Source organism: Athene cunicularia (assembly GCF_003259725.1).
Source record: "Athene cunicularia isolate RWA chromosome 3 unlocalized genomic scaffold, athCun1 chr3_part1, whole genome shotgun sequence".
Classification (NCBI taxonomy): Eukaryota; Metazoa; Chordata; class Aves; order Strigiformes; family Strigidae; genus Athene; species Athene cunicularia.
Window position 1 is genome coordinate 70,339,414 of NW_020799097.1, and position 18,583 is coordinate 70,357,996.

At 38.7% G+C, this 18,583-nt stretch overlaps 1 protein-coding gene across 3 annotated transcripts in view; it reads right to left on the reverse strand.

The window, feature by feature from the left end:
* MTHFD1L (methylenetetrahydrofolate dehydrogenase (NADP+ dependent) 1 like) overlaps nt 1–18,583 on the reverse strand; it is a 151,065-nt gene that overhangs the window by 112,638 nt on the left and 19,844 nt on the right. For 2 of the 3 annotated variants that reach the window (XM_026846002.1, XM_026846001.1), the window contains 6 exons: nt 17,820–17,899; nt 17,057–17,154; nt 12,426–12,599; nt 3,751–3,887; nt 2,491–2,537; nt 110–217 (listed from right to left, as the gene is read on the reverse strand). In XM_026846002.1, coding sequence (XP_026701803.1) covers nt 110–217; nt 2,491–2,537; nt 3,751–3,887; nt 12,426–12,599; nt 17,057–17,154; nt 17,820–17,899 — 644 coding nt within the window. Of the gene's footprint in view, nt 1–109; nt 218–2,490; nt 2,538–2,990; nt 3,069–3,750; nt 3,888–12,425; nt 12,600–17,056; nt 17,155–17,819; nt 17,900–18,583 lie in introns of those variants that run through there. The other variant, XM_026846003.1, reaches the window with a different exon arrangement.

The following is an 18,583-nucleotide window of genomic DNA, read 5'->3' on the forward strand; positions in this document are numbered from 1 at the left end:
TCACATGGTGAAAATATAAAAAGATAATAATCTTATTTTGCTTTGAAATGCAGTTTATTGAAAAATTAAAAATAAAAAATGCCATGTGGATATCAAAAATAATTCTCACCTTATCAGATTGAGTGTTCTCATGCAAGATCCGAGCATCAATAGCAGCAGCCAGCAAATTATTTGCAGCAGTTATAGCATGAATATCTCCAGTCAAATGAAGATTGAACTAGAAGGGGAAAACAACAAAATCTTTTTCTAAGAAACTATTTAACTCTATTAATTTCAGACAGATTAGCAGCAACCACTGGTGCCCTCTCCTTGAGTCTGCAGCTCTGATTAGTCACCCATCAGTGTATATAAAATATTATCAGGCTGAAAATACATCTATATATATATATGGAGGACTTGTTTTCACCTGAGTATGAGGTAAACTACCCTTAGTTTATCCAAATAAAGCCACAAACTCTTTATTCTTTGCTAAATGATCCAAGAATTAAAAGCCTGGGGCTACGGTTCCACATTATTAATACTAAATCTGTTTACTGTCAGGGTTTACTAATTGACCTGGACCAGAAGTGTGGATTTCTGTTGAATCCCCTGGAGCACACCATGCATGCTGGCTTTGGGGGTGTATGCCAGCTTTCCGCTAGTCACAAGAGAACAGCCTGTAGCTGGTCAGGCATGAACTTTGCTGATACGAAGTTTGTCCAACACAGCTTTGTGGAAAAATCTGAAATCAGCAGTTTAGATTAGATTAGGACTTGTGTTACGTAGGTCCTGCATTTTTTATATATCTTTGACAGAAGGAGGCATAAGGTCAGTTTTAATTGCGCTGCAGCACTGACAGCCACTGACACAAGCCCTTGACTGTGCTCACCCTCATGTGCAACTGTAACTAAGCACCACATTAGTGTTGTTTGGACCAGCTGTGCACTCTCAAGGGGTACTTCACCAGTCTGGGCTATGGAGTGGTTTTGTTGAGCTCTAAATTACACACTTTTGGGTGAAACCACTGTGCCTTTCCAAACAAGCACTGCAAATACACACATAAGCTTAGCCATACTATCCTCACATGCCCCGTTTCCAGAGAATCTGCTTGTATTTTACACTCTGGAAGCCAATGCAAAACCCCACTATCAACTAGAGCATGCTGAAGCCCCTGGGTTCACAGCTAAGCCTGCTAAGGACAAAGAAGGGAGGCTAAGGAAGACACCTAGCTTGGATAACAGCAGCCAACCAACAAAAAACACTACACATGGTCTACATTTCATCTCTGTCCTTGACCCAGCTTGTCCATAAACATGTGGATCACGTAGCTTTATGTTGTGAATGTTGTGCTAGGCAAGGGTGCACACTTCAGTCAAAGCATCGCTGTTTTCACAGTGAGAGTATTTTGAAGGCATGCACCCATCCAGCTCCTTCCAAAGCCAGCAAGTGATTTTCAGAAGCCCTCAAAAAGAGATAGGGGTGACTCCATCTTCAACAGAAATCATTTTACTTGTGGGTAGAGGAAAGCTACAGATCAATTTAGGAGTAAGAAAACAATTCTTTCACTTTGACAGTGCCAGGGCCCCAGGGACACCACGAGCCCTGACTGTCCCTGCCCAGCACCCGGAGGGTCATCCCTGGCTGCTGTCAGCCCCAGCCCCAGGACACCACAGCAGGGCCAGTCTCCATCTCTCCACAGCCCGACCCTGCCAGCCATGGGTCCCACCGAGCCAGGCACACATCCCATCCTGGCCTTGGCCTGTTCCCGTGGAGGTGCCCAATGCCCGGGCTGAGCCTGACCCAGTGCCCCCGGCTGCCAGCTCCTGGCTGCGGGGTGGGACAGGCCCTGGCAGCCCCAGCTGCTGCAGCTTCCCAACAGTCTGCACCAGTAAAAAACAATTTTTCACAGGAGACTTCTCTGTTTCATCACTGCTGTTAAGCCAAACCATCCTCCTTTTATTTATCCAGCAGATGTTGTGGTATTCACCCCTCTGCAGTATTCTGGGCATGCCTCACACTACCACAGGAGGATCAGCCTGACTGAAAACAAGTCCACTTTGTCACACTCAGTGACTTCTGCTAAAAACAATTATTAAATCAAATTTCCTAACTTGAAAAAAATTTCCTCAACCCACCAGCCCTGGGCCTCTCTGCCTTTTTCTGCTCCACCAGAAGAGCAATACTTCCTCATTCTCTTTTGCAACAGATGTGGATATAAAAGCAAAAATACTAGCAGTAGCCAGCTCTTTGTCTTGTATGTTACGCAAAGATCGTAGGCTTTCTTCTCAGGAAGCACCTGAAGGATAGCTGTTACAAATGTACAGTATCTGTGCAACATTTTTGCACCCTCCACAAGCCCCTCCACATCACACAGGAGGCCCACGATGATGGCAAGGACCATCCCAATTCTCCAGGCAGACCACTGCCTCTGACCAAGTGCTGCAATGGCCACCATGGCCTGTCCACCCCTCCCAGAGGGACAGGGACTTGCTGCCTCCCCCGCTGTCTCACCTCCTCCATGGGAATCACTTGAGCATATCCACCACCAGCTGCTCCACCTGCACAGGGAAGCAAATGGTCACATCAGACTTACAAAGGTTTTCAAAAAAACCAACCACTCTCAAACACACGAAGTGAAACATAGAGCGTTGACAAAATTTCTCAGCATTTTGATTTCTATAAGGGGATCAATGATGCACCCAAATAAACAGGATTTCCTTAAACGTTGCTGTTTTTTTTCAGCAGGCAGTAAAAATTGAATTCTTGATCTTGCAAGCTGGCCCAGACTTTGGCTACGTAAGGGCTAGCCTCTGCTCCTGACCAGATTTAGGACACAGTCATGCACATGCAGCTTTTGGGTGGAAAGATGCAGCAGTCACGAGCAAGCACTGCTTCAGAATGAAACCCTCACGCCCCTGCCTAAATGCTCCTTCCCCACTGCCTCTCAGGGTACAGGCAAACAAGTTCACTGTAGCCTATGCACAAGTTGAGTGGAGGATTAAAGCACTCACATGCACCAGTCTTGGCTGAGAAGCACCAAGCACCAGGAGCCTTCCAGCTGAAATCAAACTTGCTAACTTAAACTTCAGCAAAGCAAAGTAGAGCAGATGGGGAGCGCTTGCCCAGTTATGCACCAATCTCAGCTGAGAAATGGCAAAAAAAAAGATTGCATTACTTCCTATCAGCATTGAAGACAGGCTTGAACTCTGGCTGCCTCTTACCTGGCCCTCGGGCTCTTAATGGGTTTCTAGGCAAAAAAGCAGCCACCCACTATTAGGGGCAACAACTCAGAAGAACAGAAAGAAGAGGTTCAGACCTAGCCAAACATATGATGCAGACACAGCTCGATTCTACACATAACTGCCAAGTATCTTAGCTTGGATATTTCAATCAATATGAGTGGATTTAGGACTCCTTCTCAAGGAAGAATTAAACAGTAACATTTAAAGACATATTTAGAGTCTCCAAGCACACAAGTGTGCTGTACTTGCACAAAACTCCTCCTGGCTAACATAGCCCCATGACTTTCATTATGTTTGGCCTTTATCTGCATTATCAATACACATTCAGTACATGGACATAGATACGAACCTTGCATGGAATGATGTGTACAAGAAACTTTTATCTATTAGTTCCATATTTATAAAAAATACAATATGCTACCATTCAGATAATCCACTAAATTAGTGAAATAACTAAGAAGAAAAAAAAAAAAAAGCGCAGTATTTCCTTTTAATCTGAAAGAGGTCATAGAGTGCAAATATCACGTACCTTTAACTCCAAAAGTAGGTCCTTGGGAAGGTTGTCTCAGACAAGCAAAGGAATTAATGTTAAGGTGTGCAGTAAGCGCCTGAACGAGACCAATTGTAACTGTGCTTTTTCCTTCTCCTAGGGGTGTAGGGGTGATTCTAGCAAAACAAGAAAAAAAGATTAATCAAATTCTTTGCTGATGTCAGCCTGGCTAAGGATATCAGAACTTAGAGCTTTTGATTTCAATGAAGAATATTTGTACAGCAAATTTCAATAAAATTACTTTATCTTCACAAAAATACTGACACAATGCTAGCCTCTAGCTCAAGTTGGAATGCTAATATACATGTGTCTTCCATTTAAGCGATTTACTATGATAGCAGAAAAAGAGAAGATTATTTTGGCAAAAGTTCTAAAAAGAGTATATTGAATTTAAACATTTTTATTAGAGCACAAAAGTCTCACCAGTTTCATTAACAATCCATCCATCAAGATACTCTGAGCATGTATTAATAATTTTCTGTAGTAATGCATGAGACGTTCTATTCCCACTGCTCAAACTCTGAATGAAATAGAATATTTTAAATTAAATAACCAACACTTTTGTTTGTAGAGCTCAATCATCCCTCTTCAGCTTCCACGTCATCATAACCCTCAATGACAGATCCACTGCTTTTTAAATAAAACAGGACACAAAAATCACTATATTCAGCTGAACATGATTTTTTTTTACACTTAGGTTTTGTAATATTTTTGCAGATTTAAGGGTGGTGAGGGACAATTACAATCACAGTCCAACCTCCCATAAAAAAAGCTCAAAACCCCCATGCCACAGCTCCTGCATCTAGACCATGATTGAACCAGGACAGAATTTTATAAAGAATGAATCTCAAAACTCTATTCAAAGATTCTATTCTTGTCCCTTTAACGAAGGGACAATGAAAGTTGATTTTTCAAGTAGAAAACACCAGTAGCCATCTATGAATGAGAGACATCTCAGTTTAAGTAATGTCCTCCCTATTTTCAAGGTCAGGACATTTGTTTATTATCCATGCTAAAAGTGGGTGGGTGTTGGGGATTTTCTCCTTTTTCTTTTTTCTTCCTTAAAAGTATGAACACATCTCACGTCTCCAAAATGTATTCAAATGATTCATTTGAGGCACAACATTTCTCCTCGTTGACAAAAGAAGAAAGCCCCAGTCCTTTTTCCCCTCAAACAAGTACTACTTTTTGACAAAGTATAACCATTCATATCTTTGCCAAGTAAGTACCTTTCTGAAGTTGACATTAAGAACTAATGTTCACTCCCAAGGGTGCACATGTATCCCTGTCAAAGACAAGCCCGTATCCTTAACCTATGACCTCTTCAAAACTTGAGCTAAAACATCTAGCTCTAATTAGAAACACTTCCTTTCCCAACTATAGTAATTTTCCAAGATATTGCTATCCCCAGATCACAATTCAAATGGCATTAGTAAAATCATCAAATGCAAGGAGAGATAGCCATTTTGTCTCCTTGCCTTTAAGATTCAGCTTAGCTCAGTTAGCTCACAGATTGACAAAAGCCCTTTTTTGTCCCATAAAATGTAAACACATGAAAAACATTAACTTGTCACAAATCTATATTTTACATCATCAGAGGATCCTCAGCTTTTTGTTAAAAAAATCCTTCTTAGGTACATCTAGAAAACTTTGGGTAATAAGAGGCCAACCAAATGAACATCTATACTGTTCTAGAAAAAAAATTTCCCATTTAGAAAACTAATATTTTAACTCAAGTTACGGTGAAATGAATGGGGTTCAGTACATCTATAAGACATTCCCTAAACTGACACTCTTCAGAAATAGTATTTTGTCAACTGACAGCTTTGAACTACTCTTATATGACCATGTAGTATATGGGTTACTTCATTTGGACATCTGGTTTTAGTAATTTTTTCCCATGTTTGTAATACCATGTTTGCCAACCATCAGATTCTAAAGCATCATCAATAACTTCCTATCCAGACTACTTCTTCATCTTGCTTTCCAAGAAATGCCCTCCCTTGACTTAAAGGGGAATTCGCATATTTTTAGCAAAATACCTATGCAGAGCCAACAAAAGGTGGGAGACTTAGAGCATATCCTGAGAAGAATCTATTTTATCTACACTCAAAAAAGGCTTGGGTCTCTGCCATCTTTTTATCCATACTATGCCTTCTTAGTTCCTTCTGATCCACCGCTTGGACACAGAATGATACTTAATTTCTTTTACTTTTGGGTTTGCAGCTCCTGGACGGAATACCTTAATCTCTACATTGTCAAGACAGCAAGCCCTCCTGGTTTTACTGTTGCTACAATGATAGCTTCTGTTTTTCCCATCACTATTTCTGCCATGCCCATTTTGTCCCAGGATCCTTACTTTTGCACAAAGATGCTTCCTTCAGAGCACCACAGCCAGGTTAACCCACTTGCACTACCAGTTTCACCCTCCTGACTACTCTTCTAACACATGTTGCCCCAAACCCATTCAAATCATTATTAGTATGCTTTCTCCTTGCCCCTTACTCTCCTACTGTCTTCATTCACTTTTTTTTTTTTATTGCTCTAATCTCATTTACTTGATCCTCTTATTCCTGTGCATTAAAGCCAGATTTAAAGAATATATGAGTAATCTTGAGGCATTACTGCACTCATTCTAAGACTTAACAAGATAATAACTTTTTAAGCTATTAGTTATTTAAAAACAAAAACAAAGCACCAAAAAGCAAACTATTCTGCTACGAAAAAGACACCTGTAACTGTTTACTGGAAATTACCAGTAAAGGACTTTCTAGAAACCCCCAAAACTTAGTGTACACAACGGCTGCACTGCTAACAGAAAACTTGTATTTGCAGTGCTTCCTGTTGGTGGTTACCTCTATTTTTGAATATTGGACACACAAAGTTCATATTCCAGAGAATTCAGAGACATCATCACTAGGTTATTTACTCGAGTGCAGTTCAAAACAGTGGCAGAAGGCTGACCTCGCACGCACCACAGCACAGGGACTCTTTATAACTCTTACAAAACAAGCAAAATCAAAGATGCAGCCTATTACTTAGTAAAACAAAGAAAATTGGAATTGACAAATATATAACCAGAAGGTATGTTGGTAGTTGCATGAAAAATAGTATCTGTTTGTGAGAGAAGATACACACAATCAAGCACCACATTACTAAAATGCTCTGGTAACCCATCTGGCCTATTCTAAAATGACTATGTAAAATGAGCCAGAAAGCACGTGGGCATTTTCTGCGAGAAAGACTTTTTTCCAGAGAACAAAAAGAAAACCACACTATTGCTCACTGATCAAACTGGGAGGAACAGATCTTGACTCTGTTGAATTTCCAGTACATTGATACTCTGCACCAGCCACATCCCTAGCGAGAATATGATAGGTACTCTGGGAGAACCAGCCTCCATAAAAGTGGGGGTAAAAATGAACTAGAGCAAACTTATTTTCAGCAGTGTACTCATGCAAGCGCACAATGGTTTGCAGCAGTAAATATATGTCTTTGCTGACAGGACCTTTACTTCATCAACTCTACTTGGCTTTAACCGCCTACACTCTCACTGTGTTCCTCAGATGGGTTTGTTCATTTTCATCTCTTCTTTCCCTTCTGAGAAGCCCTGTGATCCTTAGTTTTCCTGGAACAAGAGTTACTCAGATGAATATCTAAAGGCTCAAAATATCTGAAGGCAGCTGCAATGGAGGAAGAAAACCAGCAACTGGACTTCCATAAACAGTCTACAGCATTTGGGTGACACTCTTCCAAGAAACCTCATCCACTACAGCAGCTGGGAATAGGCACACACCCCTGAGAAGTCAAAACCAGGAACCTGACTTTTCAGTCTCTTTCCACCTAGCAGACTTAAAAAAACGTGAAGCCTCAGCAAATCACGCTATTCAGTGAAGCCAGATTGGTCTGGACAATTCAATTAGCTATACCCAACTTCTCATGTTATATGAGACACCCTGGCAGGACACCTTTGATTCTCAGAGGCTCAGTAGCAGCCTGGAGACTACAGGATGAACCTTAAGAGCCAAGCAGTTATTTCATAGTTTCAATAGTTAGCAAAACCTCAGTTTTGAACATTAGCTAAAAAAAAAAAAAAAAAAAAAAAGCCTGAAATTAAATTTCTATTCCAATAATTTCCTTAGAAAGCTTATTTTAAATGTCTTTCCTTTTGTACCTGGCCTACATTGATCAGGTTTTATAAATCAAATAATCAACTTAATCTGGTTTGTGGACATTGAGATGTTTTTGCTGGCTAGACTACTGAGCCTACACTCTTGCAGCTTAGGGTCACTTCTCACATGAGTATAAAATTACAACTGCCAATAACTAACTTTAGCTCAATTGTGCAATGCTGTGTTTTGACGATATGCAAATCTAGGAAAAAAATCTCCTTTAAAATACAGTAAATTTGAAATGAACTTCAAGAGACTTTTACACTCCTTTGCATTATTCTTCAAATTTCTTTAGTATGTTTTCAATCTAAACACAGAAACCCCACAATCATTTTCCTCCTCAAAACTTCTTTGCCACCTACCAAGCAGTCACCAGCTCCTTGGCAAAGTAAGTTTTCCATAACATTGGAACGCCTTTTCTCTTTATGTATATCAAAACAAAAGATAAGAATATGCAGACTTTTTGTTTGTTTGTTGTACATCACATTAGCTTACAGTGGAGCTGTTTCTGTGGGAAAGCTACATGAGGTCTCCCAAAGAGAAAATAAACAAACAGTGAGATGATACACTGCACCAGCTGTAACCTCCTCACAGCCACCCCAGCCGTTGTGACTCCAGCAGGAACTTTACTGGATACGTGACAATTCTCCTCTTTCAAATTTTCTATCTTCAATTTATCAGTATCAGCGATTTCAGAGACTTTAAAGGAGTTCACCATTCCTGGATCCACATGGAAGCCTGTGAAGCCCACCTACAGAGGGCATGGACAATTGAATTACCATAAATGACAGCTTCCCCTACATACATCTCCCATCCAAGATTACAACTGACAGAATTGTATTTTTGAACACAGAAGTGTTTCAACTCCTGTCACTTCACTGAGATGAGATTATGACAACATTGCAGTGGCATCCTCAAAATGGGATTGGAGCTTCCAGATACAAGAGCACTGTGATTACTGTGAAGCTAAAATGACTGAACAAAGTCAGGAACAAGACTGAGAAATCCACAACTACAAACACTCTCAAAAGTCAGTGAAGACCCATCCAAGACAATCCCAATCAGGAGCTGTGAAATGACATGACAAAGACACAATAAACTGTCTCGCCAAGACTGCTTTGGATTGTCAGATGTTTCAGTGCATCAATACAATGGTATTTTCCCCTCTTATTCTTCCCTGTATTTTTTCCATTTTTTTAATGACTACCACTTTTCTTATCTTTTAAGCACTTTGTGGTCCAAATACAATCCAATACATACCCATTAGAAGTAAAATGCAATTCCATATCTGAAAATTCTGTCCCTAAGATACTTACCATCATACAACTTGTACATCCATTAAGTTCGTATTTATTTCCCTCTATTTTATCTTACCATAAAGGTAGTTCATCAGAAAACAATCTATTAACGTTAGGCGGAAAGTACTGATTTTAAATTTTCCAGCATTCAAAATCCAACTCACTTCTTACTAAAAGCAGCATTTATTTAATAATTTTTCCACATTCTATTACTCCTCAGCTTGCATTTTTGAAGTGAACAAGTTTTCAGAATTATCTGGTAAAACAGCACTGGAGCATTTAAAAAATACAATGCTGGAATATATATAGAGTCCAACAAATTTTAGATGCAGTTTCATATTGTGGTTATGAATATGCTATCTACATGCTTGCATGCATGATTAAGTTACCCTGGGCACTAAACTTAGCTACCAGATCATGCACAAGCTTTGTTCATTCACATTCTCTCAGTTGCAATGAATAGGAGGCAATTTGAGTTAACATAACCTGCAACTTTTTTTTTTTTTTTTTTAGTACACTAAAAGGCTGTATACAGACAGTTGATACCCAAGAGCTAATTACTCCATGGTAACTCATGGCTCTGACCCAAGGTGTCTTAACATAAGCCCATGGGGAAAAAAAAAGTGAGAATGGAAAAAAAAAAAGTAAAGAATGCTCTCCGCACAGAAGAAAATGGAAGTTATGAAGAAATTAAAGTCTTCAACCTATGTTTAAGTGACATATCTCTTAAGCAAATGGCAATTTTCCAGCATACAACGTAAGTATTGGATGAGGCACTTAAGACATGTTTGTGTGCATTCAGAAAGTGCAAAGATTTTCCAGTTAGTAGCAACTTTTTAAAAAGTCATAAATACAGCTCTCCTTAGAGATAAAAAGGTACATTTGATTGCTTTTTGCTGTTCAGAAGTTGTTTAGTCTTGAGCACATCAGAAATAAGCTAGAAGAACATTTGCAGCAAATATAACTGTTAGACATCATGAAACATTTAAACCCGATTGTGGAATTACAGGCACAAATGTCACTAGATGCATCATGGATGGAGGTTGGAGATTTTGCAGATTGTTGAATACACACACACTTTTAACTCCCTTCACATATGAAAAGTTCACATCATACATAATAAATATTTCCATCAGACCAAATACCCTGAAGTATAAGCTTATATCTTAAATGTTTCCTCTGAAGCACTGAAAACTTTTTCTGAAGACCTATACTGCATCATTCTAAAAGAATTTCTAAATATCTTTGGTTATTGTGAATAAGCATAACAATCTAAAGTGGCAGGTTTTGGTTGACCTTGCCTTGGCAGGGAGAGGATGAAGAAGGCAACTGAGGATATTATTTCACTCCCAATATCCACACTTGAGTGATACTCAGTTTTGATCGTAGTGAACATTTCCACACCAGATGCAGCTCCCCATTTTTCTTAAAATCATTGTCTGCCACAATCATTTCAGCAAATGAGAACAGCTGAGAACACATAAACATGTTTCATATATATATATATATATGTATATATATATATATATATTGTATTTTTAATATTTCAAAGTCAAACTGTCTCAGAAAAGACCGCTCCCGCTATTGTAGCCACCTTGCCCAGGCACTCCCCGGGCAGAAGATGTGGTTTTGTACTCACTCCACCAGATGCTGCAACTTCAGAGAAGTTAGAAATAGCAAGAAATTGCATATTCAAGTTGTATAGGTACCAAATTCAGTCATTTGTCTGTGAATCACAGTTCAGTCTTCATACATCTTATATGAACTTAAGAAGATAGAATTTTCTATTTGTTACCAGCTTTTCACCTTGCTAGTCCAAACTTTTCCATTTCTTCTACATGTATATATACTTCCGTCTGTGCCGACAAAACAGCATTTAGACAGTTGCTTGAAATACCTTCCTTGAAGACTGGGAGAGACAAAGTGGTGTGAAAAAGCTTAAGCACTGGTGCATACAACCTGACAACTAAAATCCACCTGAATGGGGCTTTGCATCATGCTATCTTCCACCTCCAGACATTTCCAAATAACCTCTGCTTCTGTGAGCTAGAGAAGCCTGACACAGTCTGCAGCATGGCACCCAACTAATGTAGCTGACAAATGAGCCTGAAAGTACATGGTAGCACCTTTCTTCAAACAGCCAAATGTTGAATCTGCTTTTCTTTCTCCAAAGCAGCAAAATACTAAATAAAACTCTACAGAATGAAACCAAGCTGAACCAGCTATTATTTCCTTTTCTTAAACAACTGCTCCCATGTCCTCCAGGAACATCTTTATACACTGCAGTTCTACCACACAGCTTTAAAGACAGCCTCATAACTTGCCTGCCTCAGCTTTGTAACCTCAGGTTGTGGGAAGAGAGTAAAGCAAACAGTTTGTGAAACACTACCTCAGCTGAGGATTCAGTAGATCAAGCAGTTAAGAACAGCCTTCCTCTTCTCAGTCAGCATAAATCTGTATTTTAAACCTTACTGGGTTTACATACAAGGATAGACAGACTAATTCAGAACATAAAGAACACACTGCAATTTAAATATTAATGAAAACCTTCATGTTTGTTCACAATTAGACATTTCCACTTTGCAAACTAGGTGAATGAAGAAATGTTGTGTCACCAAATGCAGAACAAAACCCGTAGCTCTTCAGAAAAGAAGCACATAATTCCTGCTGAGCATAGCATTTGCTTATAATCGTGGGAACAGCGAGCAGGATAAGCCTGCCTGGAGACATGTCTACATTTCAGAGAAAAAAAACATGTCTTTTAAACTTTGTAATCTATTCTTCAATAAAAAAAGTATTTATTGTTAATATCAACAGATTAGCATGTAGCTTCTGTTAAAGCTTGTTTATAAACAGCCACAATACACACAGACTTAAATATTCAAGTAAACATTTAAAATTCTGATAAAACAGTAAAAAGAAACCCCACACGAACAGATAACACTTAAAAAGCTTAGAACAAACTACCTTTGAGAAAATATACTTAGCTGTAATAACAGTTTGGAAGAAAAGTTGTGTTACTTCAAAACATTTCAAAAACTGCTTGCTTTCAGAAGAGAGCAATACAGAGCTGAAAACATTCAGGTTTCTTATTTGTCCAGTGTCTTAAAACGATGTAAGCTGCATGTTTATATTAATATGAGTGGAAAGAGTAGACATTAATGACATTACTGTGCATTCTTACCCAGCAACTAGAACATATTTTCCATCTGGTTGATCCTTTAACCTTTCCAGCAGGGACAAACGTACTTTGGCTTTGGTTTGGCCATAGATCTCAACTTCATCTGTAAGCAATCCTATCTCCTTGGCAAGTACATCAACAGCTTTTGGACTCTGTGCTCGGGAAATCTCAATATCACTGGAAAAGAAAACAAATAGGAGCCAGGAGATTTCTCTCAGCTTAGGTGGCCGATGACAGAGCGCAAAACAACAGCAAATACTCCAACAATGGGGTTATTGTAATCAGTTTTTCAATCTTCTCTCACATTTTATTACCCAAACCTAAATATTAGCTAACACCTAATATAACATTGAAAATCATGTGCAGTGTTTGTTAATTGTTACAGTTTCACAGGGTGCTCTTGTTTAATCCGATTCCAAATATTACATAATGCTTTCGTATCAAGCTAGAGATGCGTCTGCTGGATGCTCAAGCCCCAATCAATCAAGCTAGATTCCAGTCCCACTGGAATGGATGTTTCTGTTTTTGTTTTTCTTCTCCTCCCTCCCAGTATAGTTCAGCACATACACTTTACTAAAAAGCACATACATTCCTTGGCCAACAGTCACAAAAACATTAGCTAAACCACTGATGCTTGTGCATGTAGGGCCTTTCATCAGAGGGTACTGACAAGCAAGACAAGCCTTGCTACTCCCCCATGAGGGCACCAAAGGAAACAAGGCATGTGAAGCTCAACATGTGCACTTCTAGGACACAGCTAAATTGAAAATGGCCACATAGCAGAAGTTTAACCAGTGAGTTTATAAACTATTTCCAGTAAGGACTGTGAGTGGCAGCTGAAGCAAGAGAACAAGCATGGAGCAAGCACCCATGGTAGACTGCCTGAATGGAGGCAGCTGTAGGCTAGGGCACACTATTGTATCTGCAATTCCTGACCTAGACCACCTGGGGTCTTTGGATTTAATACTCCATGGATTTTTCATTTGTGAGCTTGACTTAGTTGCCCCTTATGTCCACATAAGTGTTCAGCAGCTGTAAACTCTGGCAGCAGTAAAGTCCAGGGCGCAGCACACAAGATCTGAGAAGCTGTCTCCTTCAGCTTTGAATTGCTCACATCACCACAAAAGCAAGTTAAAAAAGTACCAAGAGATTAATTCCTTTCAACCTAACCAGGCTAAATTCCTTCCTGCAGTTTCAGTTGATTACAATACTTTTAAGACAGAATCTGGCACTGGCATCAAAGCTAATGTCCTGAATTTTCAAACAGTCTGCAAGACCTCAAATATCCACAGATGAACACAGAACTACGGCCAGATCTCAACTCTACGTGTGGACTTTGTCTGTTCTGCATCCACCAGCAAATGATCAGTTTGTGCTAACTTAATTGCTTGAAATTCTCTGAGGATATCCTAAACTGCGACCATTACTCAATTGTAATTCTCAGGTATCCCACTTTTGCACCCTGCAGCAGCTAAATGAAACCCAGAAATCATCCATCCAAACAATGACACAATCCAGTACTACAGAACAAGCTCCTCAATCACAGAACTCAATGGTTGAGTTGCAGACCATTTCACTGCTCATACTAACCTGGAATCTGCTTTCTTTCAAAGAGATACTAAGTGCATCCTCTTGCAGAGAAGGATATACCTTTGTCTTTCTTATGCATTACTTCAAACACAACTAGCCATAAAAACATATCAAGAACACAAGATGGAATGGCTTACAAACATCACATGATAAAATGTTTTAAGTTTTCATTCAAAGCTCTCTATAGAAACTTGAGTTCCAGAAAAATATTGGGAAGTTGATGACAGTGTGGTCCATTAAAAGTTTAAGCAAGGAAAATTTGTAGGGTGACGATTCTCCTATTAAAGCAATTGATGTATTTGGTAAGGGAAGAAGAATGTAGACCAACATGACAGAAAGTTAATCTACCTTTTTTTTGTTGTTGTTCTACTAAATATCAGCCTCTTTACTAAAAGACAGAAGCTATTTTTTCACCTCTCAGGCCACACTATCAAGATTCCTTGCAGCAAACTCAGCCCTTCCTATTTCCCTGATCTCTTGGGCCTCAAACACCTCCCCCTCAGAGTTCTGGAAGAAACAATGAGGCTTTTTTACCCTGCAGGGTGGTAAGAAGTGGAAGAAGCAAAACTAAGAAGCTATACACTTATAAATAAATTAAAAGGTAAAGAATTACTAGATAAATAAAATAATATTTTTAGAAGTCAAGCAAAATTGACAGTGGATGCTAACAGTACTCTAGGCAAAATCTTTGCTGTCACATTTTATCACCTGAAATTCCCTCAAGAACCTTCCAGGTAACTAGACTTTCAACAACTTAGAAACCTTTTAATGACAGATTGCACACTGATAAATGTAATAAAAGTGATAAAAGGCGTAACTTCATAATGAATTGACATTTATACCTTAAGTCTACTGGGACTAAACAACACATGAAATGTTTACATCTAGTCTATTATTTCTGGTAAAAGTATTTTCTAAAACACAGGAAATTAAAGTTTTGATTATAACTAGCATTTAAGAGTCTACATACGTAGCTAGTTCTTTTAGTTTGACAATATATTCTCTATACTGGAAATACCAGAATTATTCATTATGTTACGGCATCCAGTATTGCTGGAAACATGCAACCATGGTTCTTCTACATGAATGAGGATTTTTAAGCAAGCAGCCCACCACTGACAATGGTAAGTCATCATCTACAAAATACATGAAAATTTATAAGATGGGGGTTGGCTCTACATCTACTCGGCCTGTGTGCTGGAATATTTTTTACTGCGTATTTGTAAGAAAATCTTGCATTCCATTTCCAATATCTTTGGAAATACTTCAATTAACACTCTGATCTCACAGAAATCAAAAAGCAGATGTTCCCAGTTTTAGTGCTTAAGCAGCTTTGCCTCATTTTCAATGAAAACTCCATCTGTTTCTACACAATGTGGTGTATTACTGTAAGATTACATTTTACTCCAGGATACTTTCCATCTGATAAGTTATTTTACATTTAAAAGAAAAAAGGACATAAAGCTACAGAGTTATGAAATAAATGGAAGCTCTATTACTGGTTATATTATACACTGTTATATATTCATTACACAAATATTTCTGTACCAAACACACAATGTCATAGAAAGGGTTGGGAATACTTTTTTGGAGAGTTTTTTCACCATCAAACTTGTGACATCACGTGCTTTAATCTACCTTTTAACTGTATTATTTGACAACAGATTTTTCAGGCTTTAACTCTAGAAATATTACATACAGGCCCAGGAAAAGATCAAGCATTTCTTGCCCCTTGTGCCCCTGGGTACAATAAAAAAGGCATTCTTTTGGCATCTCCATTTTAAATTACATTTGCACCCATTCCCATTAAACTGTTGTAAAAGCCTAAATCAAAATGCTTAGAAAAGAAGACATTTTGTTAGAGCTTTCCACAAACACAGCAGTGGGATTCCGAATTACAGAATCACAGAATGGCTGAGGTTAAAAGGGACCTCTGGAGGTCATCTGGTCCAACTTCCCTGCTCACACAGGGCCACCTGGAGCCCATTAGTTGCCCAGGACCATATCCAGATGGCTTTTGAGTATTTCCAAGGAGGGAGACTCCATAACCTCCCTGGGCAATCTGTGCCAGTGCACAGTCACCCTTACAGTAAAAAAGTATTTCCTGATGTTCAAAGGGAACCTCCTGTGTTTCAGTTTGTGCCCTGTGCCTCTGGTCCTGTCACTGAAAACACTGAAAACAGGCTGGCTCTGTTCTTTTTGTACCAATGTGTATAAATACAAGGGTAAGATCCTCCTGAGCGTTCTCTTCTCCAGGCTGAGCAGTCCCAGCTTGCTCAGCCTTTCTTCCTATGTGAGGTCCATTCAGCATCTGCATGGCCCAGAAGCAGGCATACAAATAAGCACAAAAAATACATCAGTGCTTTCCTACATGACAGAACCTCACTCCAAGTCCTTGGTTCCTTTCTCTACCACCCAACGCAACCAAGGCATAGTGAAGCACTTTAGCACAGCAAAGAGCTCAGATTGCTGTAAATGTCAGAGATATCAGCAATCATGCCAAGGCAGACCTAAAATCCCTGCAGACCAGGCATGGGCCTTGGGAGGAGAATGACAGGAACCTATTGAAAAGATTCTGGATATGAGAATAAACATGCTTCCAGCTTTTCACATTTATACAGGAATTTAAAAATCTAAGCAGAAGAAAGTACTTTAACTGAGGGAAGAAAATAAATACAAGACCAAATGCCATTGAAACCACTGGATCTCAACTAAACCTGTAAACACCTTCCTACATTAGGGTTTATCAATTAGGAATTTGTTGTATTTCTGTTGATGTTACACAAGGCTTCATCTCACTCCATCAATGAAACCTTCCAGCTTTAGGGCTTCATTAAATAAAGCTTGGCCCCAACGCATGTCATAAAAGTCAAAATTGACAGGAAACAGAACAACATTGTCACAATGAGGCACACAACAGAACGGCACAACATACCGTCCACATAAGCAGATTAAAAATTAATTACGCACGGGCCATTTTTAGGTTCAATGTCACATTTAACACTTGTCTACTTGTATTTTTAATTTAAAAAAGCACTTATTACCTGGGCACTGGGGAGAGAAGCTGCAGCTTTAAGCAGCGGAGGTCCCACTTCCTGTACTGTTGGGACTGGATCCATCGCTCTGTGTTTTTCACCATGTTCTGTTTTTAAACAAGAAAACAGTACACACCAGCTGCATCATAAATGCTGAACACTGATTTCAAACGATCTCAAGGGTATGTTGAAATAACTTCTATGGCAAAAGCTAACAAAAAAACCCAAACTTAAAAATCTTTCCATTTCATGGCTTTAAGATGAAAGAAAAAACACTGCATTATTACTGTCCTATTGTTTGTCCACATTTCAAAAGGAAACAAGATCATTAACATGCAAGTGGCAGAGAAAAGACATTTTATTCTGGTAAAATGGAGAATTACTATTCTTCTCTCACACCTTAAAAATAATGGAACATTATTAATTGTTCACTGATTGATTCATGCTGCTTCCACATAAAACAACAAACTTTTGGACCCTCTATCCATCAAGCCACAAAAATGTGTGCAGATATAATTAATCTTTACTGTCTTACCAGAATAAGTAACATTAATCTACTGATACAAGCGCTTCTGCCAAGCTTTTGATTTTTAATTTACCTTTCTCTAATTAAATCTAACAGGCATGACTCATCCTAACTGATTAAGAGTTGCTGTTAAAATGGAAGTCAAGATGTTCAAAAGAGCAAATCAAAAATTAAGATCTAAACTGTAGAAGCAATTCCTACAATTTACAGAAAGAGCAAGTTTACAATGTTTGAAGTAACACTAACCTGCATTCGCATCGCTATTGCAAGAGAACCAACAGCGTTTTCAGCAGCATGGTTGTTTTGCTGACCATAGTTCTGTTTCTCTGTAAAATAGAAGTGCTGCACTAATAAATCGCAAAGCTTTTTTAAGTGGGACCATGTGCAATTGAAAGCTACGTCCAAACAAAAAATTTCTGAATGCTGACTTGAACTTTAACAATGTCACTGACAAAATTATAGGTGGCTTCTTTAATACGTCAAATGAAATCACCCAGGAGGATGGGTATAGTGTGAAAATCAGAGAACAACTGTGCTCTGAAGCATATTACACACACACGCATATGATGAAGCACACACATACTTGGGAAAAAAAAAAAAAAAAGGAAACACAGAGATTAATTCCAGGATCCAAATAATTGCTTAATTGCTTTTGGACAAAAAAAGACAGACAGCTGTGAGGATTTGAAATCTATATATATTTTTTTAAACAGAACACCTAAATGAGAATGGTAAAGACTCTTCTTTTTGACACACCCATTACAGCAAGAGAAAACAATGAAATGATCACAAAATACTATAGAGGATTATTATCCAATGGGATTTATAACTTGAAATCAGACTATGTAAAATTTTTTGAACAGCAAAAGTTATCTTCATCCATGTGACATGGAAAGTGGATGTTCTGAAGAGTCTACACAATTCAGACTGACTCCAACTTAGACACAGTTATAATTGTTTCTAGAGGCAATATATCATATAATAATCATACATTAGCTACCCTAACTAAA